General features: G+C 41.7%; 1 protein-coding gene across 3 annotated transcripts in view; it reads right to left on the reverse strand.

Annotated features, from left to right (window-relative positions):
* Nucleotides 1-14,211, reverse strand: part of ALCAM (activated leukocyte cell adhesion molecule) — a 175,911-nt gene extending 161,700 nt beyond the window's left edge. For all 3 annotated transcript variants that reach the window (XM_077821192.1, XM_077821211.1, XM_077821201.1), the window contains exon 1: nt 14,080-14,211. In XM_077821192.1, the coding sequence (XP_077677318.1) occupies nt 14,080-14,167 (88 nt within the window). In that variant the 5' untranslated portion in view covers nt 14,168-14,211. The remainder of the gene's footprint in view (nt 1-14,079) is intronic.
* Between the last annotated feature and the right edge of the window lie 2,698 nt (nt 14,212-16,909).

Below are 16,909 nucleotides of genomic sequence, written 5' to 3' on the forward strand. Positions count from 1 at the left end.
TCCTCTCATGCAAGTGCATCAGGATTGATTCTTTGAGGACCTGCTCCATGATTTTTCCAGGGACTGAGGTGAGGCTGACTGGCCTGTAGTTCCCAGGATCCTCCTCCTTCCCTTTTTTAAAGATTGGCACTACATTAGCCTTTTTCCAGTCATCCGGGACTTCCCCGGTTCGCCACGAGTTTTCAAAGATAACGGCCAATGGCTCTGCAATCACAGCCGCCAATTCCTTCAGCACTCTCGGATGCAACTCGTCCGGCCCCATGGACTTGTGCACGTCCAGCTTTTCTAAATAGTCCCTAACCACCTCTTTCTCCACAGAGGGCTGGCCATCTCTTCCCCATTTTGTGATGCCCAGCGCAGCAGTCTGGGAGCTGACCTTGTTAGTGAAAACAGAGGCAAAAAAAGCATTGAGTACATTAGCTTTTTCCACGTCCTCTGTCACTAGGTTGCCTCCCTCATTCAGTAAGGGGTCCACACTTTCCTTGGCTTTCTTTTTGTTGCCAACATACCTGAAAAAACCCTTCTTGTTACTCTTGACATCTCTCGCTAGCTGCAGCTCCAGGTGCGATTTGGCCCTCCTGATTTCATTCCTACATGCCCGAGCAATATTTTTATACTCTTCCCTGGTCATATGTCCAACCTTCCACTTCTTGTAAGCTTCTTTTTTATGTTTAAGATCCGCTAGGATTTCACCATTAAGCCAAGCTGGTCGCCCGCCATATTTACTATTCTTTCGACTCATTGGGATGGTTTGTCCCTGTAACCTCAACAGGGATTCCTTGAAATACAGCCAGCTCTCCTGGACTCCTTTCCCCTTCAAGTTAGTCCCCCAGGGGATCCTGGCCATCCGTTCCCTGAGGGAGTCGAAGTCTGCTTTCCTGAAGTCCAGGGTCCGTATCCTGCTGCTTACCTTTCTTCCCTGCGTCAGGATCCTGAACTCAACCAACTCATGGTCACTGCCTCCCAGATTCCCATCCACTTTTGCTTCCCCCACTAATTCTACCCGGTTTGTGAGCAGCAGGTCAAGAAAAGCGCACCCCCTAGTTGGCTCCTCTAGCACTTGCGCCAGGAAATTGTCCCCTACGCTTTCCAAAAACTTCCTGGATTGTCTATGCACCGCAGTATTGCTCTCCCAGCAGATATCAGGAAAATTAAAGTCACCCATGAGAATCAGGGCATGCGATCTAGTAGCTTCCATGAGCTGCCGGAAGAAAGCCTCATCTACCTCATCCCCCTGGTCCGGTGGTCTATAGCAGACTCCCACCACTACATCACTCTTGTTGCACACACTTCTAAGCTTAATCCAGAGACACTCAGGTTTTTCTACCGTTTCGTACCGGAGCTCTGAGCAGTCATACTGCTCCCTTACATACAGTGCTACTCCCCCACCTTTTCTGCCCTGCCTGTCCTTCCTGAACCTGAAATTCTTTTTAAGGTCTCATGATATTGGGGGACCCAACTCATTTTTAAATACTTGTGGTTGGTAAATACTGTGTTTTGAAGCTCGTTACCAAGCTTGCTGGAATAATATGGACAAGCCCTAGTGGCAGCAGCAAAGAGCACACAGACTACTCATTAGGACTTAATGCAACTAAAGTTATCTGCATTTTCAGATAGTCTGCCTCCAATGGCAATTACCAGAGAGACAGGTACTCTGATGCAGAAGCAGCACACCTAGTCCTTTGCCATTTGCATGGCTTGAAAGGTTGCAAGCATTTTTAGCGGCACTGGGGCCTGAAGAGTTCTCTGTAAGCTGTCTCTCACTCTATACCAGGAATGTTCCATTCTGTATTCTAACAAGTTTGATGAAATGAGAAGCCTGATTATTTTTTTAGTTACCTGGTACTGCAGTTTGCAATTTAGACTGTTCAAATATACTCAGTAGATGCTTATGGCTCTTGAGGAAATCTCCATCCTCACCCCAGCCTCATGGTTGGGAGTTTCTGATCTGCCAGAGGGAAAAACAAATGACCTTCCCATCCCTGCATCAGTCTTGATTCTCAAGAGTTTCCTATCTATGAACAGCCACTTATGGGAAATGGGATTGGCTCTGGGACTGGCCTCCGAATAAAAGGATTACAAATATGCTACTCTTACTTCACAGATAGACATAGCCTTTTACTCTTCCTTCTCCCTTCAAGCAACATCCAGCCGCCAGTCTTCCCTGAGCAGAGGCGAGTAAATGAACTCAGACATCTCAGAATCTGCCATGTTGCTAGGACATTGGGGAACTCACTTGGGGACCAAACTGCTGAAGGTTTAAAGTGTTTCATTGGGAATTGGAAGACATGGGTTCTAGTCCCATTTCTACAAATGATGTGCTGTGCATCTTTGGACAAATCTTTTAACCTCCCTGTGCCTCACTGACCCCCTCTATAAAGTAGTTTATGCCTACCTCACTGAGGGTGGAGGAGGATTAGTATGTGTGTGTTAAGTATTATGGAGTTTTTTCATTTTATCTGGTGTTTATCCAGAGTTTTAAGCATCTCTAAAAATTTAGCATAATTAGAAAATCTGATGTTTACAATGCAGTCGTCTTGATTATTAATTGGAAAACTTTTAAATGGACACTTGGAGACTATCACAAAAACAGAAGGCAAAACCCACGTCACAAAACACGCTCCAAATCCTCCTTCAAATGCCAGGCCTCATTCGATGAATCCCTGACATCCCTCAAGGTCTTAAGAAAAGTTGGGTTGTGTGGTATGTCCTGAAGGTTAACAAATGCAGATTCTGGCAGATCAAGGAGGGAACAGAATTCTAGAGAACAGGAACCCTCATGGAGAGCATCCTGCCCCCTTGCCTCTAACTGAAAGAACATCCACCTTGAGCATCTCTGCTATTCAAACTGGCAGCATCTCACAGGAGGAGAAGCAACCATTCAGGTGAGCACCTCAAACTATTTAGGGCTTTATAAGATAAAACAAACACCTTAAATTTCACTCAAAGCCATAAACAACCTGCATAGCGGCAGGAGCGCTGGTGTTATCTGCTCTTTTGTAACCACAGAATATTAGGGTTAGAAGAGACCTCAGGAGGTCATCTAATCCAACCCCCTGCTCAAAGCAGGACCAATCCCCAACTAAATCATCCCAGCCAGGGCTTTGTCAAGCCTGACCTTAAAAATCATTTTTGTTGCCTCCGCTGGACTCTTTCCAATTTTTCCACATCCTCCTTGTAGTATGGGGCCCAAAACTGGACACAGTACTCCAGATGAGGCCTCACCAATGTCGAATAGAGGGGAACGATCACGTCCCTCGATCTGTTGGCAACGCCCCTATATATACATCCCAAAATGCCATTGGCCTTCTTGGCAACAAGGGCACACTGTTGACTCAGATACCTTGGTCAGGGGTGTTTTTTGCCAACATAGCTATGCCACCAAAAGCCCTAGTGTAGATTCAGTTATACTGGCAAAAAGACTAGCTTATGTTGCCGAGGAAACTTTGTACAAGCTATACAGGCAATATGACTTTTTTTCAGGTATAAACTCCATCCACACTAGGAAGCTATACCAGCAGCCTTTTAATTGTCGGTAAAGACACATGTACTGCTCAATAATCAGGTGATCACTTTCTGCACAAACTTTACCTTGTATGTAGTCTTAATGTGCAGCCCATACAAAACATATTACAAAAGTATAGTCTCAACAACCAAATGTACACATCATGGTAGCAAGAATCACTTCTAACCAGATTGAAAAACAAGCCTTCTGGTTACACTTAAAGCAGCCCTGAATCTAATAAAACAAGATTGTGAAGCGGTGTTGCAAATGATGGATGCTCTTCATCTACTAGGGGTGCAAATATCACCCTTGATAGCACTCCTGGATACTTCCCCCAACAAACCAACCAACCAACCCACCCTTCAGTCCTGACTGAATTAAGACTCCGCCAGATCACCCATTTCATGGGGAATAATAATAAAAAAAAAAATCACAGTGGGTTATTCTTTCCACTGCAACAGCCGGCTCTGATGTAATGGAAACAGGGAGCTGTGTATCATCAGCATACTACTATGCTGCAACCCATGCTAACTAACTCTAGCAACCTCATGTACACAAACAGGAAGGGTGACAAGAGGACCCCTGCAGTACTCCATGTAACGCCCTTCGGACAGAAGGGCAATTGCTCAGAAATCACCTTTGGAAACTTCCAGAGAAGGATGTACGCTGCTCAAAAAAGCCCTCCAATAGTCCCAGGAGCTGTACAGCAAGAAAACTTCAGAGAATCACGAACTCCCTCCACTAGAAAGGGTGAATTGGTCAAAATGCAACATTCCATGGAGACTAGCGATGGAAAATTTCCTTCCACAATCCTCTCTATGGCAGCACAGGACTCTCTAGGACTCACAGGACTGTCGGGGGAAGAGGCAATCATGATATGGAGACCATTTTCTTTTAGAGCAGATAGATATTATTTATTAGTTTTTGAAGTTTGTTCTCCCTCTTTTAAGTGGACTAAAATTTTAAATAATCATAGGATTCAGTGCTTCTCAGCACTGAAAGGAACACAGAAGGATTTCACGAATAAATCTATATAAACACTAACATTTTTACTTTGTTACCTAAACTTCAATCCTGCATACACAAAAGCTCCAATTAAGTCCAACCAGCTCTGCATGGGCATGGAGTCTGCCAGTGCAGAGTACTGTACACTGTCTGACTGGGGGCTAGATGTCTATAGGAAAGCAAGGACTGTCATTTCCTGTCATTCAAGGCTACCAGAGTGACTGAAGTTAAGGTAAATCAGCTGGCAGTTATCCTAAAGAAAATAATGGCCTCTGTAACAGGGGTCATTATGAGAACTTGGTAAGTAATTCCTACTGAATCTTTAAGCCACTTGAAAGAAAAAGGAAGGGAGAAAAAAAGGCAACCTATATAACATTAGTGTGTTAGGTAACCTATATATCCATAATGGAAGAATGTATTTCTGCTAATTTAATGCTCAAATAATAAACTAGTATATATTCTGTGCTTAGATAATGTATATTTAAACTGTAAAGAGTACCTGCAGAATAAACTTTATATTCCAGAAAATTTCTTCTATTATTTGTGCAACAAAACTACGGTTTGGAATGTGGCTAGGTGGTACAAACTGGTACTGTCATGAGTCAATATTATGGTAGCTACTGTATCACCCCAGACAGTCTAAGATTAAAAACAATTATGCAATAGTCTGAGAACTGAACATTTCAGTCAAATAGAAAAAACCTCAGCATTGCACACAAATTTGAGAGATTATTCCCCTTGTAGGATTTGCAAGCTATCACCTGGGAGTGGCAAATGTTTTTCATTCTCTCTTCCAGCCTGCCTGTTCTTTTGTCCTCACCAACAAAGTGGGACAATGTTAGCAGGGACTGAATGAAGTCTCCAGTTTAGTAATGGGGAAGCAAGTCACATAATATTGTATTCAGATTCATTTGAACTTTAACAGTAGATAAGCTAACTGTTTTACCTTACCACTTTTCTTCATATATGCATGCATACATGCAGTTATTCAACTTAAAAAGCTGGCATTCAGCATCAAGACTGAGGAATCCAAGGATTTAAAGTTGCTCATTTGGGATCCACCTCATGGATTCAACTGTAAAAACGCTGGCGTAAATAGTCAGTGCTTTTTCTCCAATTATAAAATGACAGACTGTACATCCATTGGTAAAGGCCATTAAGATTATCTCTAGTCTCTAAATCAATTAGAATTTACCAATAGAAAATTGTGTCTTCATTTGGAATAAATGATATAGAGCCCAGAAGAAGAAGAAAAAAAAATGCTGTTTCTGGCTACCATGAAAGTCTGTAAAAAGCTTTCTGACACGGCAAGGCATTTTGTTCATTGGGAATAATGTAGAAAAAAAAAAAGAAAGTCACACAGAAAGACAATCCTCGCTGCACAATCAACCAAAACCAAAACACTGGGGTGGGGAGCGGAGCAACCCACCACCCAACCCCACAGTGCTCCTAGCCAACTGTCCAACACTTTGATCTCAATTTTGGATACTCAGATATCAGAATGAGACATCTTTTCTAAACAAAACAAAAATCCCAAATGCTTTTTCTAATATGAATTGTTACCTAACCATTAGTTTTTACTAGGCTGAACTGCACCACCTAACCTTTGTCATTTCTCAACATCTCAAGCTTCATGCAGTCCTGGAGCCTTAGAATTTCACCTGCCCTGCAGGATGAATTCTAACACTGCCTTCCTGGAAAATAATAAATCACTTGTTGCCTATGGGATAAATGGAATTTTAAGGCTCCACACCCACATATTTCCAGTTTTATAACTCTGGAGTCTTGGAAGCAATGGTGCTTTACACTTTCCCATCCTTATTTAAGCATTCCAAGCACTGAAAGGAATAAGTATTTACTATGATATGGTTATATACTTGAAAAAGGATTTAATTCTAGTTGTCTATAAGTTACAGAAAATTATAATATTTTAAAAACAAATACAGTTACTTCCATTTTTGTTCAACTGAAAACAAATTAAAAAACACAGCAAATTATTATTGATTAACTGGAAAAGACACTTGGCCAGCATTCACTGATTGCATGCTATTCTTAGAATGAAAACAGAGAAACATTGAGTTCATTAGTGAATTTACTCCAAGTACACAATTTAATAAGACACCCTGAATTAAAAGAAAATTTTATTAAAGAGGGGTGATCCCTAACAACTCTCCATAATTAGCCCAAAGATACTATGGTGATGAACACTATAAAAATCTCTTATACAGAAGTTCTTCCTAGCTCCCATATCTGGATTTGCAGAGTAATTACCTGTTTCTTGTATTTAATACAACTCTCTAGAATACGTATTTCCAAATTAAACAGGCAGATCTTACTAGCATGCAAAAAAATAAAGTAAAATTTTGCCTAATCATCTCTTAAACAGAATTGGGATTCTCAATAGCATAACCATTTGAATTTCCCTTTGTAATATAAAAGAAGTAACTGCAAAATTGTTATTTAAAGTTAAAACTTTGTTTGATAAAGCAAAACAAAAGCTTATTTCTAACCTCTTCATGCCCCAACAAAAAAATCTTGTGTAATCACTCCCATGTTATCCTTCAACCACCAATACCTCTTTATACCTTACTTCTTGCAACAACCTGCACCTGGTGTTCCATTTCCATTCTAGTGTAGAGGTAACCACCGCTTCTTCAATGAAATCCCTCCTTAAAACTCTTTTCATCCATAAAGTCCACTCAGGCAGATCCAATTCAGTAAAAAGGGCCACTTCCTAACCATCAAGAAAAAGAACCATTCTCTGCATCTCTCAGAGCACTGGGTTTGTTTCTCAGTTTAGACTGCACTGGTAAACTCCTTGACGTGGAGATTATCGTCTTCCTCTGTGTCTTGTACAGCACCAGGCACACTGTTGATGCCTACCAATACTGCTGGCTGTCCAAAGCAGTATCTTGAAGCATGAATTTGCTCCCATAAAACTTTTCACTCTTAAAAAAAAATTGTGGATGCTTAATGTAATTTTCACATGGAAACCAGAGGTCTGATGCAGAAGTACAAACATACAAATAACGCTGCTTTTAACAATAAGGTAGTGGAGTTCCCTCTATTGAATTAACTGGCAAAATCTCATGTTTAAAGTCATGCTGTTGTCAGAACCACTGTATATACGTTTTTATAAAACTTTCTAATCAATATTTTCAGGTTATACCTGATTATTAGAGGTATGAGCACCCACAGCATCTGCTGAGACTAATGGAAGCAGCAGGTGTTCAGAGCCATCATGCTCTCTAGAATTCCTGTGATAATTCTTTAAAGACCTGATTCAGGAAAGGTTCTGTACTCAGGAAAGTTTTCAAGTCACTGGGAGCTAAATACATGTTTAAGTGCTTTTCATAGTAAGGGCCAAACTTAAGTAACATCCTCATTTAGCTAGCAAAAACTGCTAAATTGAATTAAAACAATGCATTTTACAAACCTCATTTGTAGTTAGTAAGGGTTTTCCTTGTGCAAAAATATTTACTGTATTAGTATGAACAAACTGAGAATAGTTAACATGGATATATAGATTACTTCATTTCACTAAACAGTCAAGGACTGCTGAAACAAACTACATGTTTTTGCTTGTTAACATGCTCAGTTTACTATTCTTTTAGCTAAATTTACTGAAGACATTTCAAATACTTATAAACTATGATAACCCCCAAATCAGACCCTGCAGCTCCACCAGTCTCTTCACCAATATATCACTTCCTTTACAAAAGAGGCACGTTTCTTATCAGTGAAGGAAATACCAGCTGAACAGATGTGGGGCTTGTTTAAATAAATAGATACCGATGTGCTGTTCTGGAGACTTATATGTATGATAAGAAAAGCAACTTAATCTCGGACTAGGCAGACGTTCCTCAAAGAACCATCACATCAGAGTACTAGATTAACATCCAACCAAGGTAGAGTTGAGTGCAGATTAAGCCACTCTCAGTGAAATTAACATTATTATCTGGTTGTTGGTATGTGTGCTAATAGCACGGATATATATTCAGGATAGCCAATTTACTACCATCCCTTGCCCCAGGGAAGCAACAAACTCATTTGCAAGTTTGTACTATACATTTCAGAAAGATTTTACCATTAAAATACATATTTAAATACAAGTAGTGTGACAAGTTAGAATATTTAAAAAGTTAAAGCCTGATTTTCAGAGGCACTAAGTGCCCAATAATTCACCTGGAGTTAATAGGAGGCACAGGTGCTCGCTCAGCTCCTTGGGGGAGATGGGGGGGAGGGAGGAGGAGGAGAGAAGGGTACTAGTCAAATCTCTAGTAGTTCTAATCACAATCTACAGTACTTGCTATTTTTGAAAAAGCTTTCACTTGATTATGGTTACGTACAAGCTTTTTTGTTTGAGTGAAAGAGAGGTAAGGACACTTGGCAACTCACTTGTGATGCTCGGTTCTCTCACAGGATTGGGCTCATGGTTTACATATACACTACAACTTGTTAAAAACAGTCCTATCACCACAATAAATACCCCCTGTGTTAACCCTGATGATGAAGATTCTTGAGTAGGGCTGAACACAGTTTCAAAACAATATGTTTCTAGAAACAATGTTGGTACCTTTCTAATCCCACTAAAGACAGGAGCTAACCATTCAATAAAATGGCTGCAATATGATTTATAAAACTATAAAAGATGTAAGATACCACATACATAAAAAAGGCTATATGTTAGGGAATCCAGTCACAACATTTTAGCTTCTGACACAATTAACACTATTCAGTCTGGTAATGTTGATGGGACTTAAGTGCTGTTTAACTGTGTGCCTGGATTGCGCGCTAGTATGATTGGTGAGCAAAATTATCACTTTTTTCAGTGCTGTCTACACTACAAGAACAAGATTCATTTTAACCATGTTGGAAACTTCTGTTCTATATTGTAACCAGATCTGGCAACATGGTCAGTTCTTGCAGCATCTAACACAGGTGAGCTGGAAAAATCATTCAACCCATATTAAGACATTGTTTTTCAAAAAGTTTCATCTTCATGATAAAATAGAAAGGATATAAATCACTCTTGCCTATGTAAGGTGCAAAATATTTAATTGTTTTTCCTTTCATGTATATCATGTTAAAGTGTTCAGAGGTTTCTCCCAAATTTTAGAATGAGAGAAGCCAATCAATACTCTTGATGCAAACCAGACAGCTTATGGTATTACTGTGGACCAAGTTTAAATGTGAGGGAAGGCTTTTGGGCAAAAAGAATATGAGGTGTTAAAAAATAAAAGCTGCTATTCTTTAGGGGTTTTGGGGGGAGGGGGGGGAAATGATGTACCCTTGAAGTAGCTGAGATGTGTCAAGAAAATATTTATTAATATGGATATAATGGAGTTTTTCCTCCAATAGAACAAAAGCAAAAGTTGGGTCTGAAATGCCATATACACTGGAAAGAGGTACTTTGTTTTCCCCTCAATCACAAAGTTCACAGATTGTTCTGATTACATGAGTGATTTCTAGGGTCATCTCCTATCCTGTCAAACAAAAACCCTCAAAAGGAGAATCCCCAAAGTTACTGCCAAACTCTTCTAAAAAGAGCCTCCCAAGAGATTTTCTAGCTTGCTCTTCTGGTCATCCCAAAGCATAAAAATAATTATGAGTTTTTAAACCAGACAAACAGTTTCCAAATGTAATGAGTGACTGTTAATTTTTTATGAGCTAGTTAGATGTGTGTATTCAGCTAAAAAAATAAATAAATACACCCCCCCCCACACACACACACACACAGTGCATACAACTGAATCTCTACTCCACTGGGAGTTTGTGACTTCAGTCCTAAAATCTGAAGTTCATACTGGCCTAGTAAAAGAAAAGGGAAAGACACTGTAGAAGAATAAGATCAGAAATTAATTTTGGAATAATCATATGAGCAGGAACTCATACAGTGTATCATCAAATGCATTTTGTTAACAGACCATAATTTCTACAGAATCCAGCCTCAAACAAACAAACCACATTATCATCTGCCAGAAAAAAAAAAGAAACGACCGTGAAGACTGAAGTGAACTCAAAATTATTATGGGACCTATGTCACTTTAAAAAAAATCCCAATATTTTCATTTAAATTACAACACAAAAATGCCATTTCAGATTAGAAAACTTACTCTAACAAACATCAGGTAGACAGGACCAAGCAGAAATATTAAATAATTAGTCTTTGGTAAAGAAGGAAGCAGTCTGTCCCATAACACAGTTTATTCCATAAAGAATAAAGTTTAAATACTGATAAGGATCAGCATTAATTTAAATATTCATGGAAGGTTTATAAACACCACATAAAAAACCGGATAGGGTTTTTTAATCTTACACATCCGCATATTTACACTAATGCATGTGCCAACTTGATTTGGGCGCTTCCAAGAGTCAGATTACTTTGATGGTGCAGTACACAATAACTGGACCATGCAGGGTAATTTATTGTTGGGAACAGTAAAACAATAAAGTGGTTGAGGATAACAAATAGAAATACCAAAATGCTAGCAAAAATGGCAAAACAATTTTACAGCTATAAAAGCTTTTTAAAAAGTGTTCAAACTAAGTTACTGTTTTAAAAATAAACTAGAAATTAAGTAGATTTAGTATTTCAATCCTGAAAGAAGGGGAGCTAAGCTTTTTCCTACCAATTTTGATCCCATCTTCCCCCAACCACAAACCCACATGTATCTACTTGTGTTTCAAACTGAGTTAAAGTGAACTGGGGGGGAGGGGGAGGAAGGAAGAGAGGCAGAAAAGCACAGCAAACTAGAGAAGTGGATAACAACTTTAACCTGTTTAGACAGCACTTGGTCATTTTCCATGCAGCATTACCAGCATCAGTATAATTCTGCAGGTAGAGTATCTGCAGGTTAATGGATGCTATGAGACAACAGAAGAGGGAATAAGAATAGCATAAAATATTATTAGGGCAATTAAAAAAAATTCTTGCTGATGGCATGATGTACTTTTTCTTAAAACACCAGAAAAGACCATTCTGAATCAAAAATTTTCCAAGTAGGATGATATGAGGCACCTCAATGTTAGGGACAAACACCTGTCTCTGTCCCTTTCAGAGTTTTAGCCTACTCTCCAATAAAGCACAAGAGACAAGGTGAGCATCATTCTCAATCATGCCTGGAGAGTCTCTCTTAGTCAAAGAGCAATTGGTTTCCCAATAAGCTTTATACCATTGCTACTTAAAGACTGGCAATCATTAAATACAGTGTTTAATGATTTACTAAGGCAGAAAACTGCAATATAGTTCAACATTTTGTTTTCGAAGGATAGCTTGCTACACTCATTTAAAAACAGAACTTCTATTAAGATTATACATTGCTGCCTTTGTTTAGCTACTTGTTTCACCTTAGGAAATTAACAGTAGACAAATATGAAAATAATGCAAGAAAAATAATATTATACTGAAGTGTATTATTCTTGTTTTCCATTTCCTCTATGGAGTATTAGGCATAAATAGGTAACTGGAGAGCAAACCAGAGTGTAGAGTCTAGTCCTGAAAACACAGTGACTCCACGGCAACGCTTCCCTAACCTCTTGACTGCTGTAAATGCAAGTACACAAAAGAAAGGCTGTTTCTTAAAGCAATACAAAATGTCACCACAGGCTGACGCTCTTTCTACAAGAATAATGAGACACTCTCTACCTTTCAGGTTTCAGAGTAGCAGCCGTGTTAGTTTGTATCCGCAAAAAGAAAAGGAGTACTCACGAAAGCTTATGCTCAAATAAATTGGTTACTCTCCTAGGTGCCACAAGTACTCCTTTTCTTTTTACTCTCTACCTTGAATGCAGAACACACACTTTACAGCTTTTCCTTAGACTTCAGTTTTCATGTTTAATATTGACAAAATGAGAATAAGCACCTCCCAGCCAAGACAGTTAAAGAGAATGTTAACGTTTCCCATGTGTTCCTACTTCCCTAATGCCTTAAAAAAAGCTCAGAAGGGATATTTACACACATGAAACTGATTTGTCATCTCAATCTAATCAAACACCTGTTAAACACTAACCAGGCGGAATACCCAGACTCTGAACTGACTAATGTGGCAATCCCTCAACCTCATTCACACAGCCAAGTCCGATCAAAGTATTTAGCTGCTATGGAAGTTTCGATCAGGACTCTGACACTGGACTATCCCCCGGGTTTCGATCACACCCTTGAAAAAGAGATGCAAAGAACAGACCGCATACAATGTATCCCCATGAATAATCGCGTCCCTTGTTTCCCTATTTCAAGCCGGCAACATTTCAAGAGAAGCCATCCAAAGGCAACAGCGGGTTACTCGCTGGTGGCATATTTGTTAATGTTGATATTACTAATCAGTGGCATCCGTTCAGAGTTGCATATTCTGCTACTAATACAACCCCTAGGAGGGGGTGCCTTTATTAGTCCGTATCGAAAATAAGGTGTCACATACACAGCGTGGGGGAAACTTGAGACGAATTTCAACGGCGGAACCACTGTCTAAGAGGAAGACCGACTTCGGTACTAGCGCGGGGGAAAAGCCGAGAGAGACCGCAGCAATCCAGCCGTTTGTGTACAAAAGGAGGAAACAGACCCAATGACACGTTGTTTTTAAGGGGCGAGCTACCGCTGTTGGAAAGTTTAAGGCTGTCGCTCAGACAGACGTGCAATGAAAACAGAAAGCGTAACTAGCTACATACAAAACCCGGTGGTTTTTGTTTTGCATTCTTTCCCATCCGATTGCATTTCTCATTTTTAGGAAGACGTAATGGTCTGGACAGAATGGCACCAACCTCCTCCCCCCAAGAAACCGGCTCGTCGCAGTTTACTCTCACCTCTTTAGCCTCCCTTATAACTGCCGGTGAGGTCACCTCCTCCCACTAGCTCAGGCGCAACCAGAAAAGCAACTTTGCAAGGAAGGTGGAAGCCCACCCCGATCACCGTGTCCCTTCTCCCCCGGGAGTCTTTCAGTCCAGCTAAATCTGGCGGAGGGCTCGCTCTGGAGGGAAGCGGTGAGTGGCACAGACGGAAAGCAGCAGGCTGTGCGGGTTCTCACAGCACAACCAGCCAGACAATACTCCCCGATAGCCCAGCGTCAGAGAAGCCGGGGGAAGTGGGACCCGCTCTTTGTCATCGCTTTGCTTCCCTGGGCACAGACACGCGCGGCTCTCACCGCGAAGGGGCAGATGTAATGCTCGCAAGCAAAGAGACCCGACGTGACCAGAGCCAGGGGCACACGTACGCGGGGGGGGGGGGAAGCCATTTCGTAAAGAGGGGACAACACCCCCCTCCCCAACAGACACTGAAAAAGCGCCACTGATCGCCCCCCAAAGCGGGAGAGGGGGAGGACACACCGACACCTCCCTCACCCCCCCTCCCTACGCCAGAAGGAGGAAGCACCCCACGCCCTCCCCCAAGGGGGGGGGGTGGTTGGAAAAGAGGAAGAGGCAGCGGGACAGAGCCGCAGGGGGCGGCTCACCCCTCCCCCGGCTGCTCCCTAAAGTTGCGCGCGACGAGGGCAGCGCTGCACCCGGGGAGAGGCGGGCAGGTGACAGCCGCCTGCCGCCCAGCCCCAGCCCCAGCCCCAGCGCGCCGCGCTCACCTGGCCGCAGGCAGAGGGCAGCGAGCAGCAGCAGGCAGAGCAGCGGGAGGCCGGAGCAGGAGGCGGCGGCCGCCGGGGTCTCCATCATCCCGCCTGGCCGCGGGGCTCTGCTCCTCCTCCTCCTCCCGGGGCGGCGGCGGCTTCCCCTCTCGGCTCCTGGCTTCCCCGCGCGGGCGGCTCGGTAACTTTCCAGGCAGGCGCGCGGCGGCTCTGCCAGCAGCTCAGCACAGAGCAGGTGGCTGCGTCCCTCTGGCAGCCTAGCGGCGCTCCAGGACTGAGAGCGGAGGGAGGGGGCGGGGCCAGGCCAGAAGACACGCCCCCCTCGTTTACTCCCGCCCCCTCCCACTTCTACCCCCTTCCGCTTCGCGCGCTGCCGCCTGGGGTCCGCTTTAGAGCCCGGCGGCGGCGCGTGGGTGCGGTGGGCCTCGTTTAGAACCTGCGCCCGGCAGGGGCTCGTCCTGCGGGGGCTTTAGACCCTGAGCGCGAGAGGGGCGCGTGCTCCGGCGGGGGTGTAAATCCCGTAGAAGCTGAGCGGGGGTGGGAGCTGTCTGTGCATGAGAATACAGATCCAAAATAGGCCCCTGCAACTGAGCACCTGCTGTCGAACTTGTGTTGGGGAACCTTACACCAAATATCTGTCTAAACATGAAGAAAAGGAGTACTTGTGGCACCTCATTGGATGAAGTGAGCTGTAGCTCACGAAAGCTCATGCTCAAATAAATTGGTTAGTCTCTAAGGTGCCACAAGTACTCCTTTTTGCGAATACAGACTAACACGGCTGTTACTCTGAAACCTGTCTAAACATGGACTCCCAAAGCAAAGGCCCTGAAACTAATTAAAATCATAGATTTTATTTTTTTTTTTTGTTAAAGGGAAGAAAATGACAGGTACCTAAAACCACCTTCGTGGCTACTTCACAATACCAGTGGCAGACCTATTCCAGCTAGCCTCTTGCAAACGCTAGTAGTTACTTACAGCTTCCCTTTGCGTCAGTTTGTTTAGAAGTGAAAATTTTAATGTAAATACTTCTCAAAGTAAATAAAACAATCCCCAGATGATGAATTGCCTGTTCTGTCAACCATCTGTTTTCAAACAGTAATAGGTCAACGTTAACCCTCTCCCCTCAAACAAAATTAAAGCAAAAAAGTATACAAAATCACTCAAAATAATGTAGGGGTGACTCTGCAAGGGACTCCACACATTTTCATTGCAAAAAGTGGCAAAGAAAGTATTACCATCACTTCTGGTGAGTCAGCTGACCTGAATCTAAAGTAAAAAAAAAGACTCCTGATCAAAGTTATGAAATGCAAGAAGAGTGATTTCTGCTGTCCTTTTTACTGGACTAAGCAAGCAGTGGTGCTGTTTCACAATGGGAAACATAAGCCTAAATTATTATTGCAGGACTCATGATAAACATGATCATCCTGCAGACCACATCATAGTTCAAAACAAGCCTCTTTGATTCCTTCAAAATAAAAGTTTGCATAATTCACAACATGTGCTTACTCCAGTGGGACTTTCTAATAGTGAAACATAAACCAGCAATGGTCATATATATCTTTTCATCATGAGGAAGTGATCAGCAAAAACTGAACTCTACAAAAACTCCCACAACCAATATACACAGACTCATCCAATTTATTCCATAAATGCTTTCAGTATCCACAGAACAATTTTCACAGTGACAAAATAAGGTAGACATATTTAAAATATAGTTACCACATACAGAGACTCCTTGAATTTCAAGTAGGATAAAATTGATGCCTCTTGTTTTTTTCTTTTAGGACTGTACTTTTCCCAAGAAATAAAATTAAATATTTTTAATCTTCATAATTCTGTATCTGTTGTATTGTCTTCAAATCAAACCTTCTATCTCTTGTTCACATAGTGCAATCAGTTTAAAATATGTTTTATTTTCTGTTTACTGCTAATCAGAGCCCTGAGATCTTTTTTCCAAACACTTTCCCCAGTAATCTACTTGAATTGAATTGAATCCACTAAGTCCATTTTAGAAGTGCACAGAATTCAAGACAATGGATCCTACCCTGCTCTTATTGAAGTCAATAGGTATTTTCCACTGACGCCAATAGCAAGACTGGACCCCATCACTGAGGAAAATAAGAGATTCAGAAGGACCATTTTCTTGTACATTTACAGGTATTGAAAAATAGTTGATGATAAGTATATTACTGTAGAACCTAGAGGCTCCAATCAGATGCTCCTTGTGCCAGGTACTGTAGAAAAAAGACAGTTCCTGCCTCTAGGGCATATATTCTTGTTAAAATCCCCTCACTTCTAATGGTATTAGGAATGTGTGTTTCTTTGGTGATATCTCCAGCTCCATTACAGCATTAAGGGCCTGATCCTTCATCCTTTAATCATATGAGCAATGAGATTGATGCTAGTGGAACTATGTGTGAGAGAAAGAGTTGCAAGATCACGCCCTAGAATTGGTCTGAAATGCTAATAAACCCAGAAGTGGAGGCTTATAGATTCCAATCCAGGAATTCACTTAAGCATATGCCTAACTTTAAGCGCATGAGTAGCCACACTGAAATCAATTTGGGTAAGTGATTTGCTGGATGAAGGCCTTATTTCTTAAACAGCTTCCTGTTAAAGCATGTGATGAATTATATACCTCAATTACATCAAATTAATGAACAATGGACATTTTTGGAGGGCATGGGGTAACCTCTTGAAACTAATCATTCCAAACTGCAGGACGCTGAGACACTCTAGATTGTGAAAAAGAAATGTATAACCAGTGATTTCAGTCAAACCACAGAAACACAGGTTGAGGAACTTTACATCTTGTCCTTGAGGTATTCTG

The sequence above is a fragment of the Eretmochelys imbricata genome, chromosome 1 (assembly GCF_965152235.1).
Source record: "Eretmochelys imbricata isolate rEreImb1 chromosome 1, rEreImb1.hap1, whole genome shotgun sequence".
NCBI lineage: Eukaryota > Metazoa > Chordata > Testudines > Cheloniidae > Eretmochelys > Eretmochelys imbricata.